Source organism: Artemia franciscana, chromosome 11, assembly GCF_032884065.1.
Source record: "Artemia franciscana chromosome 11, ASM3288406v1, whole genome shotgun sequence".
NCBI classification, from domain to species: Eukaryota; Metazoa; Arthropoda; class Branchiopoda; order Anostraca; family Artemiidae; genus Artemia; species Artemia franciscana.
This window is the reverse complement of record NC_088873.1, coordinates 26,568,893-26,583,930: the sequence shown is the minus strand read 5'-3', so window position 1 is coordinate 26,583,930 and position 15,038 is coordinate 26,568,893. Positions and strand designations below refer to the sequence as shown.

General features: G+C 36.0%; 1 protein-coding gene across 1 annotated transcript in view; it reads right to left on the bottom strand.

Annotated features, from left to right (window-relative positions):
• Positions 1-15,038, bottom strand: part of LOC136032581 (cilia- and flagella-associated protein 57-like) — a 121,053-nt gene that overhangs the window by 61,338 nt on the left and 44,677 nt on the right. The window contains exons 9-10 of the mRNA XM_065712851.1: positions 9,402-9,584; positions 1,816-1,927 (exon numbers count right to left, since the gene is read on the bottom strand). Coding sequence (XP_065568923.1) covers positions 1,816-1,927; positions 9,402-9,584 — 295 coding nt within the window. The remainder of the gene's footprint in view (positions 1-1,815; positions 1,928-9,401; positions 9,585-15,038) is intronic.

The following is a 15,038-nucleotide window of genomic DNA, read 5'->3' as shown; positions in this document are numbered from 1 at the left end:
AAAGTGATACAATCCCACTTTTTAGGGCTGTAAGAAAAGCAAAGTTGAGATGGCTAGGGCACGTTCTGTGAATGAAGGATGACAGATTGCCAAATATTGTTCTTTTCGGCCAACGGATGTGGGCTAAACGAAAAGCAGGTCGTCCTCGCTTGGGATGGGAGGGTGTCATAAAGAGAGATTTAAAGGAAACTTTAAAGAGATTTAAAGGAGATTTAAAGGAGAGATAAATGGAAACTTCCTGGGAGGGTGTAAAAAGAGAAGCTTTGAAAAGATTGGGATAGAACAAGAGCGTGCGTAGCTGTGTTGGCGTCCCGCGGCTTGGTGCTGTGGCGAGTTGTTAGTTGTAGTAGCAATATTTCATCCCAGTCAAAGGTTAGCCGACAACCCCTTGCAATTTCTACTGCAATATTAGGTACTCTCGGTTTAATTTCATCGCTGCTAGCACCTTCAACTTCTAATTGAGCAAAAGCATCCATTACTAAAAAATATGCAAAAAACCGTATCCACAATGTTGATACACTGAACTCTTTTTCAATACTGAGGTAAGTGAACCCTAAAATATAACAAAACAAGTCACGCGAGATTATGTCATCTACATTAGTAAATGTTGGACTAGGATCAATTTTTACAACGAAGAGGGGGAGAGTCCCCACTTGACTGGTGGTGCCCCCAGGGTTTGTCATACACTCTTAGGTTTTTAAACATTTACGTTACAATCAAAGAACTCTCGAAGAAAAAACATTCCCTATTACATAACAATCAAATGAACAAACTATTACCTAACAAACAGGTTTACATGATCAATAATAGCAGCGTCCTGAGGGAATTGCTGTTAAAATTCTTCGTGATTAACTTTAAAGAAAAGAGTAGTGGTTATGTGGGTCAAAAAATAGATTAGGCCTTCACTACTCCCAGGTTTCACAATATGCTGGAGTTATGATTTGATACCGTTTTGACTTGCTCCATAATCAGTTGCATTGAAAAATATTTCCGTTGCTTTTCCAGGTAATACTTTTTTTTAAGAATTCCTGACAATTTTTCCATAAGATGATTAGTTTGTTACAACCGAAATAAGCCAAACCTGTAATTTTTTTATTGTCTTTTTCGTTTTTTTAATAGATTTGATCAAATTGACTTATATAATTTTCAGTTATAATTTCAAGTTGAAGGTAAATACACTATTCTAGATGAATATTTCCGCACACTTTTATTAGCTGAAGCCTCTGAAAAGACACTCTGACACACGATTTAAGTTTTACAGAAAGAAGTGAAAACTGGGAAATACATATCTGGCTTTTAAGGTTTATTAGCGGCCAGTTGTTTAAAAAAACCTCTAACGGATCTCAAAATGTGATACAAGTAAATATTGGTTCCCCAAGTTTCAGTTCTCAACCAAATTACACAGCGGAGATAGATTGGATCAATCCATTTGATTGACTGAGGTTATACAAACGAACTATAAATATGATTTAAAAACAAGAAAAAATATTTCCTAACACATTTAAATGCTGCTGTCGTTCTATTTTAAATAAAGAACACCCAAAAGAATATACTCAAAGGTCTTAAAAGCACTATTAATAGAAACAGAGTTACAAATAAAGTGATATCAAGAATGTAACTCAAACCCATTTTTACAGATATCTGTTTTGAAAAAAAAAATACGGTCAATACTTATTTCACTTCTAGTTGTTTTTTTAAGAACTTAGTCAAATCACTATATCAGATTATCCTCTACTTTCTTAACTTCTTCTGATCCTACACTGAACTTAAAAATTGACTAAGAAATAAAATTTTTAGACGCCTGTCAGTGTTTACCTTTGCCAGAATCTGCGGCAACATGGGAGGACTTAGGTTGAATTTTCCAAAAAGCAATTGAACCATCCTTACAGCCAGTTATAATCATACTAGAATCGGCAGAAATACACATCTGTAAAACAAGAACTATTTCTCGCCAGCAACTAATGTAACTGGATAGTAATTATAGGTTCTAGTTTGAATGAGGAATTGTGATAGAAATTAAGAAAAAATCGCATAAGGAAGTCACTTCTTGAGCGGAAAATCAAAAGATACTTCATTTATCTCTGATGCCACAAGCCAATTTACCTGTTAATTAATGCATTTCGATTTTACCCTCTAATCATTGCCAACATGTCAAAAGAAACTACAACCCCGGCTGGAAAGCTAATATTCTAATGTAATGCGATATAATTTGAGTGCCCATAAAATCCTTCTAAAATAATTTATTTATTTCTTTTTTTATTCACAGAAATAATTTTTCCCATTGTATCCGTCCAGTTTCAATATTTTGTGGCTATGTCCATTCCCGGATGTCTTGTTTGGAATTGAAATTTTAGGCTTTTATCTATTACCGTCAATTTGTGCTCCGTCTCTGCAGTTGCATTGTATATTTTTACAGTCTATGTCTAAGAGACAATCTGAATTTGTTCAGCCAAGTTTTCAGTTTTTGAGACATGTTTCTGCTTTAAAGTGTAGAGCTCCGTTTAAGCAGGCAATCTAGCTGGCAGCTTTTTCAAATTAAAAAATATACTGAATCCTTAGCATGAGCAAAGGTCCTTCGGTCCCATTGCTAAAATGTTTATTTGGTACAAGAATTTAGAGAAAAAAAACATAGCATTTTTACACAGGATCATAAGGGCTGCCATCTATTATTGCAAATTATTTCTGTTTGAGATTTCGTTTCACTTTGTAAAAATATTTTCTGTGTATGAAACTGATATAAAGAAATCGTGTTAAAACAAATTTTATTCGTAAAGTATCCTGGTTGAACTTAAGGACAATACGCAGTTCCCGATAGTCAGAAGGGCGTAGCTGCAACATCTCCGGAACGGCTGAGAATGTCATTTTCAAATGTCAATTGTCAAAAAACGTCAATCGGGATTTTAAAATCCAATCTCAAGACATCATGTGCACCCAAGTTATCAAAATGTCATGTTTACAGTCTCTCAGGAATAGTTAAGGCTATTAAGTTAAAATTTCAGAAGATTTTGAGAGGTTTCTGAACTGAATCAAAAGACACTATGTGCATCCCAGTTTTCAAAGGGGTTTGTCTCAAATTAATTAAAAATGAACTTGCAGAAAAAGAGTTTTTTAAAGAAAAGTGTAGGCCATATAAAACTTAGGATCAGAAGAAATAGAAATCTACAATAGCTCAAATCCAAAACGACCAGAAATTACTATTAAAGAATTAGTGAAACACAAAACGAACAGAAACTAATAAACAACCATAGCAAACAACATACAGTAGGTACTAATATAAATGAATAGATAAATCTTAAGACAAGTGAAACTTAAATTGAAAATGCAAATCAAGTTTAAAACGAACAGAAATCACTAGAAATAAGAGCTTGGGTTTTGCCTCCTTCTCTCACTGTAAAAGTCTAAAACCTACTGTGTCACTGACGCTTTATTGAAAACTATATATGTCTTGAACAGCCTTGGAAAGTACAAATAAAATAAAACTGAATGTTTGATATATAATGACATTAGTTGTTGAAAGATCATCACCTCAAGATTTTATTTTACTGTAATTTCGTTTTCATTTTTAATGCTGTAATAACTGGAAAAGAAAATATCTGTAATATAACCCGTTTACAGTGAAGCACGAATGACGCATTTGGCTTTAGACCTTTATATTTAGGGAAGTCGAAGCTATATTTGTCTTTATCAGTCTTAGGAAGAACTAATAAATTAAACTTAATATTTGATATATAATGAAATTAATTGCTGAAAGCTCAGAACTTAATTTTACAGTAACCTGGGCCATGGAGGGAGGACCTGGAATCAGCTCCCTTGATTTATCAGTGATATTTTTTTTCGGAGGAGGGAGAGGTATCGGGTAATGGAGGAGCCGGGGTCAGATCTCATAAGCTTTTAAAATAAAATATTGTCAATTAATTGTTGTCTTTTTAGCCGGGGGGGGGGGCTATGGAGAGCCAGGGGTGAGAATCCACAGATTTTGAAATAAATATTTGTTGACAAGTTTTTTGATTTTTGGAGTGAAGGGGTCAGACCATTCAGAGATGGCCAGTGGCCAGATCGCTTAAGTTTTGGAAAAATATCGTTCATAAGTTTTTTGAGTGGGGGTGGGGGTTTGGCTTATTTGATCTTTGAGCTATTTTAAGTACCCTAGCATAAGAACCATATAAGAACCCCGAGGATAACATAAAACACTTGCCGCCAGGCTCCTGGGAGTTGTGTTGATTCTGGAGTTTTTGTTATCTGATCCTTTGACTGATTCTAACAAAACGGGTGTATCAAAAATTCTATTGGATGGTATTGGGGTAAAAAGGGCAGAGGGGTTAGTTGCCATCCGGTCCCTTTTGACTCTTCAAAACGTAACTAGAACTTTCAATTTCAAGTAGAATGAGCCCCCTCCATGGTTTATACGATCATTCCTTCCATAAGAAACTTTATATACCCCCGGAGCGTAGTTTAAAACACTTGACCCAGGGTTCTTGGGGTTGTGTAAACCCCGAATTTTTTGTTACATGATCTTTGGTCTATTTTGGAAAAATTAAAATCTCAAAAATTCGATCGTGCGCATTTGTAGAAAAGACCTTTGGTGGGGGGAGGGGGGAGCTAGTTCCCATCAGATTACTTTTGATTCTCAAAAAGGGAACTAGAACTTTCAATTTATATAGTCCCCACTGAATTTTACCTCTTCCATACCAACCCTATATACCCCCAGGAACAACTTTTACCCCGGGGTCTGGTGGGGGGGGGCTATGGTGACCCTGAGGTTCCCATTACCGTATTGGAACTATTCCAAACAAAATGGCTATCTCAAAATTTTGATTGATTGCTTTTAAGGAAAAGTGTGTTTGACGAAAGGGGGTGGGGTGGGGGGTAGATGCCCTTCTTTCACTTTTGACTCTTAAAAATGTAAGTAGAATTTTCAATTTCCAATCAAATGAGCCATCACTGAAGTTTGAACGACCACCCCTTACATGAAAACCTGCTATTGATTCAAAAAAACTTATTGTAAGTGAGGTTTATAAACCACCAAGTGCTCGTTTGGAGGATTTCACGGAAGGATTTGAGATATTAATGAGAGCTGCGGTATCTAGCAAGTTAGATTTTATTTGTATGGGAGATTTTAATTTTGATTTGTATGATTTACATGCTATTAATCTTGATTTTTTAAATTTGATGGTTTCAAATGATTTATTTCCCCTTGTTGGGGTCCCGACACGTATAACTAGTCATTCAGCAACTATAATAGATAACATTTTTGTTAGTTCGAAGTACCTGAAATCTAGTGCTGCTGATGTTCTGGTATTCCCATGTTCGGATCATCTCCCAGTTGTAGCTTCTGTACCACTAGTAATTGCCAAAGAGAAAAGGGCAGAAAAAAAGCAAATGCGGCAATTAAGGAAGCAGAATATGGAAAACCTTGCTGAGGAACTTAGTAAGGTTTCATGGAAACCAGTTTTTGATGAGACAGAAGATGCATCCCATGCATTTGATATTTTTATGAATATTCTCCAGCCGATATATGATAAAACATGTCCACTAAAAGTGTTGAGAAATACAAGGGAATCACCGAGAAAGCCGTGGGTTACATCAGAACTTATTCAGATGATTAAGAAGAGGAATCTACTGTATCAGTCATTTTTAGATTGCCAAAGTGCTGATATGTTTGAAGAGTTCAAAAAAATAAGAAATCAAGTGAATACATTACGAAGATCTTGTGTCAAGAGTTATTATGAATTGAAACTTGGGGAAACAAAGGGGGACTCAAGGGGAACATGGAAGGTTTTGAGAGAAGTGTTGGGTAGTGACAAGAAGAAAAATACACCAACTTCACTAATTGTGGATGGAAAAGTCTATGAAGGCAAGCAGAGCATTGTGAATCACTTTGGTGCCTACTTCTCGACGATTGGTGAAGTGGTTCAAAAGCAAGACCAGCCACTGAGTCAAGGAACAAGTGAGGAAGCTTTCATTGATGATAGAGGCCTGGGACTAATAATGGAGGCTGAAGAAACGAATATGCAGGAGTTGAAAGAAATTGTAAATAGTATTAAGTCCAACTCTTCAGGTAGTGACGGTATAAGCCTTAAGACATTCAAGCTTATTATGGTTTATCTCTTACCATGCCTTGTTTACATGATTAATTTATCACTGAAATCGGGAGAATTCCCGCAAAAGCTTAAAGAGGCGCGAGTGATTCCTCTTCACAAAAGTGGCTCAAAGACTGATCTGACTAACTGGAGACCGATTTCTCTACTGTCGGTGTTCTCGAAAATGTATGAAAAAGTTATGCATAAAAAGCTTTATGCACATTTAACAAAACATGGTTTTTTAAGTGATAGTCAGTTCGGATTCAGGAAAGGACATTCTACTGTTCATGCTATGCAGCATTTTCTTGATTTTCTGAATACATCAATGGAAAATGGTGAAATGACTTTATCGGTTTTTATAGATTTTAAAAAAGCGTTTGACACGGTTGATTTTAAAATTTTAATTGATAGGCTAAGGTCACTTGGAGTCACAGGTAGTATTTTAAAGTGGTTTGAATCTTATTTGATAGGGAGGTCGATACGTGTATGTTTTGATGATGTTATATCTAATAAATTTTTTATAAGTTGTGGTGTTCCGCAAGGTTCTGTTTTGGGTCCCTTACTATATCTTGTATATGTAGATACTATGCGGTTTTATGTTCCGGGTGTTGTTAATACTTCTTTCGCTGATGACACGGTATTTTCAGCTGCTGCAAGAAATGCTGATGATCTTGTGGAGAAAATTAATCAAGCTTTAAGTCATCTTTTAATTTTTACAAAGATTAGCCGTTTATCAGTGAATGTTTTAAAAACTCATTTTATATTATTTAGTAGGAAAGGAAGTCCAGTTGATTTAAATGGAAAAATATTTCTTTGTAATAGGCCATTGAAACAAGTAGCTGTGGTGAGATACCTTGGTTTCCAGCTTGATCAAAATCTGAATTGGAAAGCACATGGTGATCAGGTGGCAGCTAGGGTATCTAGAGGGCTTGGATTGATTCGGCGTCTGAGAAATCAGTTACCTCATTCTGCCCTTTTAACTCTTTATCATTCTATTGTCATGCCTTATATTTCTTATGGTTGTGTGATATGGGCTGGTGGATTTTATACAAATTTTAAACGTGTTCAGGTTTTACAAAATAAAGTTATTAGACTACTAGGAAATTATGTCCATGGTGAAAATGATACAGTTAATTGCTATAGGAAACTTATGATCTTTAATGTTAGCCAACTTCATGATTATCAACTTGCTATATTTGTATTTCAGAGTATTTATGGTTTGTCCCCTGAAATTTTTCGTCAAATGTTTATAAGGAATTCTTCATACCACAGTTATGAGACTAGAAATATGGATGATTTGGTATATGAGTGTCGCAGCTCTCAGAGGGGAAGTTTTGGTCCCAAGTTTGCTGGACCAGTAGTGTGGAATTCTTTACCAATGAGTATAAGGTTATCTGAAAATGTTAGCCAGTTTAAGAGTAGACTGAAGAATCACCTTCTGAGTAGAAAATAAATATATAATTTAAATTGGATGGCTTATTGATTTGTTTTTTTTTAAGTGTTGTTGTTTTTTTTTTTTTTTTTTTTTTTTTTTTTTTTTTTTTTTTTTTTTTTTTTTTTTTTTTATTCTTTGTTTTCCTGTTGTTTTCTTGTTCCCAATTTTTTTGTTTCATTTTGTTTATTTTTTTTTTTTTGTTTGTTTTTTTGTTTGTTTTTTTTTTTTTTTTTTTTGTTAATGTTGTTGGTATTGGTGCTCATTAATGTTTATCAGCCACTACTAACAAGTCTCTGACTTTCTAAAGTGGCTGATGTGGTTTGTTTTGTATATTGATGATATGTATAATAAAAGTGTGTCTCTCTAAAAAAAAAAAAAAAAATATACCCCCGGTGCATAAATTATAACAATCCTTGCCCCGGATTCTGGGGGAGTTGTGTCAACCCTCGAATTTTGTTCTTTAAACTTTAAACTATTTTAAACAATCTGGCTATCTCAAATTTTGATCGGAAACATTTGAGAAAAATAGGACACTGGGGATGGGGTGGTGGTGGTGGGCTATTTATCCCCCCCCCCCCCGACAACTTTTGACTACAAATTTCGAATTACAATTGAAAGGGCCCCCTGAAAAGTTTATACTATCATCCCTTCTATTAGAACCTAATATACTCCTGTAGCAAAATTTATAACACTTGCCCCCGGGTTCAGGGTGGCTGTGTTATTACTGGAGTTTCGTTATATTATTTTTGGTCTACTTTGAACAAAATGGCTACATAAAAATTCAATCGGATGCAATTGGGGAAAATAGGGCTGGTGGAAAGGGGCTAGTTGCCAGCGAAGGGCATGTTGACCCCGAAGCTTTTTTATATGATCGTTGGACTGTTCCAAGGAAAATGGCTATCTCCATATGATGGGTTGTATTGAAGGAGCACAATTTTTGAAGGGGGAGATGCCCTCTGGTCACTTTTGACTCTTAAAAAGGTAACTAGAACTTTTAATTTCCAATCAAATGAGCTACCTCCGAAGTCTATACGACCACCTTCCCTTGCATGAAAACCTCATATGTCCCCAGGGCATAATTTAGAACACTTGCCACTGGCCTCTAGGGGGTTGTGTTGGCTCCAGAGCTTTATTTATCTGATATCCAAACAATTTTCAATAAAAGGGCTATTTAAAAACTTTTATCGCATGGGGTTGGGAAAAAAAGGGTGCGGGGCCGGGGCTAGTTCACCTCTGATGTCTATTGACTCTTAAAAGTAAAATCGAATTTTCAATTTCCAATAAAATGAACCCCCTCTGAAGTGTAACCCCGTTTGGTATAACCCCGTGAATTTCTTTTGATGACTCTTAAAAAGATAACTGGAACTTTCAATTTCCAATCATTTGACTGGAAATTGAAAGTTTCCAATTACCCTCGTCATCCCCTTGTCTACTAATTCAGTATTTATTTGAAGATTCAATGAGAGTTGGGATGTTTTGGTATTAAAATGCACTCTGTGAGGCATCTCCTTCTTTTCTCAGCTACAAAAAAAATCGTAAAACCCCATTGTAGATGTTTAAAACCTTTATATGTACATGTTTGGAATTGTAAAACAAAAGAGAATTTAACTAAGACAGTGAATTTTTTCAGACCTTAAAAACAATTTGGCTAGTTAGGGAGGGAGAGAGATGCCACAAAGGGTAGTTTGAATGCCTAAACATCCTAGATCTCACTGAGCCTTAAGATAAACACAGAATTAGTTCTAAGAAAGATAAGAGGGCAGGATGGGGGTAGAAATTAATTTATAGCCCCCATGACGGTATTCACGACTTTTGCTTGGGGGCAATTTTTTTTGGGGGGGGACACAAAAGGGGGCAAGAGTGAAAGACATTTTAAAAATACTTACAGTAATAACAGCCTGAAGATGCACTCTCGTATCAACTACAGCTCCTATTTGGTTTTCAGGCCCCAATGGAGTTGTACAAATTTTTATTGAGCCTGTTGAGCTTCCAATTATCAACTTCTGACATTCTGAAATTCCAACGGCTGATTCAATTGATGCTTCAGGTAAAGTAAAAGGCTCTGATACCTGTAACAAATTTGAACTTTTTTAGTGACGAAATTTGAATAAGAAAATATGCATCGAAATACGACCGAAAGAAAAAAAGGCCTTAAGAGCTGCTGATGGGGCTGTTAACCCCAGAGGCATGGGACCCTTAGGCTATTTTGAATTTTTTTTCATTTTGATCGGATGCATTTGGGGGGAAATGTCAGTTAAGAGGGAGAGACTGATTTTCCTCTTCAAAATTGAAATTTAACTTTCAATCTCCAATCGAATGAACCTCCTTCAAAGTTTTTACAACCATCCCATCAATAAAAACCTAGATTTTAACAATGGGTGACTTGTAATAACACACGGATTGCTGTTACAGGTGAACCAGCAATTTTTTTGAACGGCTTAGTGTATCAGGATGAAACTTCTGAGGCATGTACCTGTTACTACTGCTGTTAATACTGCTGCTACTACTGTTACTACTACTACTAATTTAACAGTTTTATTACTCCTACTGCTCCTACTACGACCTCTACTACTATTAAACTAGTATTATTATGTGCATCAAGTTAAAAATGTGACAGAATGGGGAATTTGAGGGGGAATTTGAACTAAATCAAAAGACACTATGTGCATGCGGATTTTCATATTGTCGAATTTCAATAAATAATTTCTGTATTAAGTTGGAACTTTCAGAGAGTGCTTAAAGGGAAAGTCAACTCACCAAAAGAAATATTTGAAGACTCAGGCCTGGATTTACCACTAGGTCCCTAAGCCCGGAGGTAATGTCAGGCGCATAATACCAGGGTACATAATAAATTATCACTGAGTAATTTGTTTCCTGACAAAAACTGGATTTATCGTCACCAGGTGCACTTTGGTGCTATGTTGCCTAATCACAGAAAAGTGAATTTAAAACAACACAGGAATTCCATGGTCACTTATAAACTGTCAGACGTCTCCCAAGAATGGTAGCTGAGAGTTCCGTATTACCCAACTCTTTCATCACTTTTCACACATCAGTTGTGTTCTGTTAATTGTTTCCATTATCCCCTAATCTTTTGGAATAACCCCGAAAATTGTGCAAAAACGGAGCGGCAAAAACACTTGGCTATAAAAGCGTCAAAGCTTTAAATCTGGTTTTGTACACCCTACTGCTAATAATATAACATTTTAATTACATTTACTACTACTAATACTGCATCTACTACTACTACTATTAGTTTGACAACTACTTCTATTCCAACCAATTATAAGCTAAAAGCATTAAGATGAAAATTAAGGAACAACGTGAATATATAGGCTATCAAAAGGATATATCGGCAATGGGATAGCAACATCTAATTGTATTAAGTTGGAACTTCCCGAACTTGATGAGAGGAATCTTCACCTGACCAAAAGGCAATCTGTTAATACTACTGCTACTATTAGTGCTACTACTATTAACACTACTTCTAATACTATTGCAGGGACTACCACTACAGCTGTACCTAGCGATATGAAGGTGGAACTTTCAGGGAGTATTGAGGGTGGAAGGTGAACTGAATCACACTGCGCCATCTTTACAAAGGGAGCATCAGGAATATCATAGGGACCGTTTGGTGTGTTGAAGAGAAGGTTTGAAGAAAATAACTGCTGTTAATTCCACTACTGCTACTACGCAAGCTAAGGGTATTAAGGTAGAGCTGCCGAGGGATATCTCGGCGAATATTGATCCATGGATTATTCTATGCGGTTGATTGTGCATGGCTATGCTGTTTGACCTATGTAATTGGATGGATGAGTAGGGTTAAGATCTCTTTCAAGTACTTATCTATATTAATTAATAAAGTAGGAAAACAGTATTCCTTTCTCCTTCTGTCTTTCTTTTTTTTTAAATGTTTTTTATGGTGTATGATTATTTCTGTGTTTGTGCTGTTGCATTGGTGATTGATTTCTTTTTTCATTATAATTATGTTTAATCTCAAAAGGGTTGCACAGCAATATCTCAAGAACGTCTTCCATCAATGAGTAAGATTTAATCAATAAATGAGTAAGAACGAGTAAGGATAAGTTATGGGGGACTTTGAAGTAGACAGAGGGCACCATGTTTATGCTACTATTACTGCTACTACGATTAGTGTAACTAAGGATGCTAAGGGTATTAAACTGAAAATTTTAATGAGCTTTTAGAGGATGTTTTAATTTAGCAAAAATATTATTTGCATGCAGGTTTTCGAACGGGCATATAAGCGATATTATAGGCAAGACTGCACTATAATAGTTAGAAATTTTCTTGAAACTTTTAAAGATGCTAATTGATTTCAAAGTTAAAAATAAGATTGGACTATCAGTTAATGCGTGTAAATGCGAGTTTATTTGTTTTAATAGCCCTTATGCGGTCGCTCCATTTGTTGCTGGGACTGCAGTTCTACCATGTTGTTCTTTAGTTAGTTGGCTTGGTCTGTGTTTCGGCCCAACACTTTCCACTACCTGTTCATCCCTAGTGAATCAAGCCGTGAAAAACCTAGGCGTCGCTTACGGAAAAATATCCCCAAACAAAAGCCGTTACAACCACAACGGTTTGTGCATGATTTATAACGCTTATTGTGCCCCTGTGCTTTTGTTTTTATCAGGCATGGATCGTCTATTTCGTAAGAAAGATCGACATACTCTACGTACAGCTTATTTCAGATATTGCAAATTCCTCCTCCGGCTTCCTAGATGGCACCGCAACAAAAAAGTAATTGCTCGATTTGGTTTAATTGACGTGCCTTCTTGGATTCGGTCTTCCAGTGATGATTTATTTAAAAAGACTATCAACTTTGTTCACGTTTATGACCGTCTGCAGCCCTTTTCCATACTGATTCTGGTTAATTAGTCCATGTTGTCTTTTGTCCGTTTGAATTTTTTCTTTGTTGTTTATCGTTTTTGTTTTTGTTTATTTATAATACTCCGTACTTTGTGCTTTTTATACTTTTAGGGGTAATAAAGTTCATTCATTCATTCATTCATTCTTGTGCGTAGTGATTTCCAGTTCGTTCTGAGTTTGACTCAAATCTTGGTTTTAATCAGACCCGTTGAGTAAGTCAAAGGTATTCAGAAATGTCATGATCCGTGGTATTACTGTTGCAACCGTTCAGCTCTGGACGTAGAAAAAAAGGGGGAAGTCTTTCTTTTTTTGTGCCTTGATTTGATTTCATCTTCATTTCAGGGCCGTGTGTCGCTGTTTTCCTGGTCGGAAGATGTTTCTTACTCAAGTTTCTTCTGTTGGCCTGCTACTACGCCGTTGAACTACTGATTTCAACCATGAAAAAGTACAGCCATTAAGAAGTGTCATATTATATGTAAAAAATTGTTTGTTGTAATTTTCTATTATTGTAAAACAAATGAGTTTTTTGGTATTTATTGATGCTACAGAAAGAAGAAAGGGAAACTGAATCATGAAAAATAGATATTACACTGTAGACCAGTGGTTCTCAACCGGGGTCCACATGGACCACTAGGGGTCCATGTAACATTTCTGGGGGTCCACAGGCAAAACACAACAAATTGGGGGTCCACAATGATATTTTGGAGGTCCATGAAGAAAACCAACTCAGAACACTCTTTATTTTTTAAAATTTAACTTCTACTGTAATGTACTAATCACTTTATATTGTGTTCACTGCGTGATACACCGTCAACACTTAGTTGCAAAGAAAATGAGTGCAAGTCTGAATGATGCCCTTACTGTTGTAATAAAAGTAGTTAACCATATCAGATCAAATTCTCTCCGAGACCACCTTTTTTGTGAATTCTTTAACCAAAATTTAGAAAAGTTTGGGCGGCTTGTATCAAACAGTTCGTGGTAACGAACTGTAGTAAGGGGCGACCCGGCTCAATAGTAACCAAAACTCTAAAAAAATGGAATTTTAATACCAATAGCTACATCAAAAGAATCGCATTTTAATGCTGATTTTAAATATATAAGTTTCATCAAGTTTAGTCCTACCCATCAAAAGTTAAGAGCCTGAGAAAATGTGCGTTATTTTAGGAAATAGGGGAAAACACCCCCTAAAAGTCATAGAATCTTCATGAAAATCACACCATCAGATTCAGCGTATCAGAGAACCCTACTGAAGAAGTTTCAAGCTCCTATCTACAAAAATGTGGAATTTTGTATTTTTTGCCAGAAGGCAGATCACGGATGCGTGTGTATTTGTTTGTTTGTTTTTTCCCCAGGGGTAATCGTATCGACCCAGTTGTCCTAGAATGTTGCGAGAGGGCTCATTCTAACGGAAATGAAAAGTTCTAGTGCCCTTTTTAAGTGACCAAAAAATTCGAGGGCACCTAGGCCCCCTCCCACGCTGATTATTTTCCCAAAGTCAACGGATCAAAATTCTGAGATAGCCATTTTATTCATCGTAGTCGAAAAACCTTATAAATATGTCTTTGGGGACGACTTACTCCCCCACAGTCCCCGTGGGAGGGGCTACAAGTTACAAACTTTGACCAGGGCTTACATACAGTAATGGTTATTGGAAAGTGTACAGGCGTTTTCAGGAGGATATTTCGGTTGGGGGAGGGGTTGAGAAGAGGGGGATATACTGGGGGAACTTTCCATCGAGGAATTTGTCATGCGGGAAGAAAATTTCCATGAAGGGAGCGCAGGATTTACTAGCATTATTAAAAAAAAACAATGGAAAAATAAATATGAAATTTTTTTTCAGCTGGAAGTAAGGAGCAGCATTAAAACTTAAAACGAACAGAAATTATCACCAATATGAGGGGCTCACCTCCTCCTAATTCCTCGCCCTTTACGCTAAAGTATTTTTGGTAATTTCAACTATTTATTCTACGGCTTTTGTGATTCAGGGGTCATTCTTAATGAATTGGGACAGAGTTTAAGCTTTAGTGCTAAGAGCGAGGTACTGACAAGGGGGCGAACCCCCTCGTATATGTAATGAAAACATTAGAACACAAAAGTTCTTTACGTAAGCTAATTTATAAATTACGAATATCTTTTACTAATAAAAAGATTCGTAAAAAATGCAAAAGTTCTAGTTGCCTTTTTAATTAACCAAAAAATCGGAGGGCAACTAGGCTTCCTCCCCCGTTCTTTTTTTCTCAAAATCATTCGATCAAAATTACGAGAAAGCCATATAGCCAAAAAAAAAAAAATGTAAATTTCGTTTTAATTTTTGCTCTGCGGAGAGCCAAAATCAAAATATACATTGATTCAAAAGCTTTCAGAAATTAAATAAAAAAAAAGTTTTTTTTAAGTGAAAGTAAGGAGCGACATTAAAACTTAAAACGAACAGAAATTACTTCATATATGAAAGGGGCCTCTTCCTCATCAACGCCCCGCTCTTTACGCTAAAGTTTTTTACTGTTTTAAAAAGAAGAGTTGAGAGAAAGAGTCAAACTTTAGCGTAAAGAGCGGGGCATTGATGAGGAAGCAGCCCCTTTCATATACGAAGTAATTTTTGTTTTTTTAAGTTTTAATGTCGCTCCTTACTTTCAGTTAAA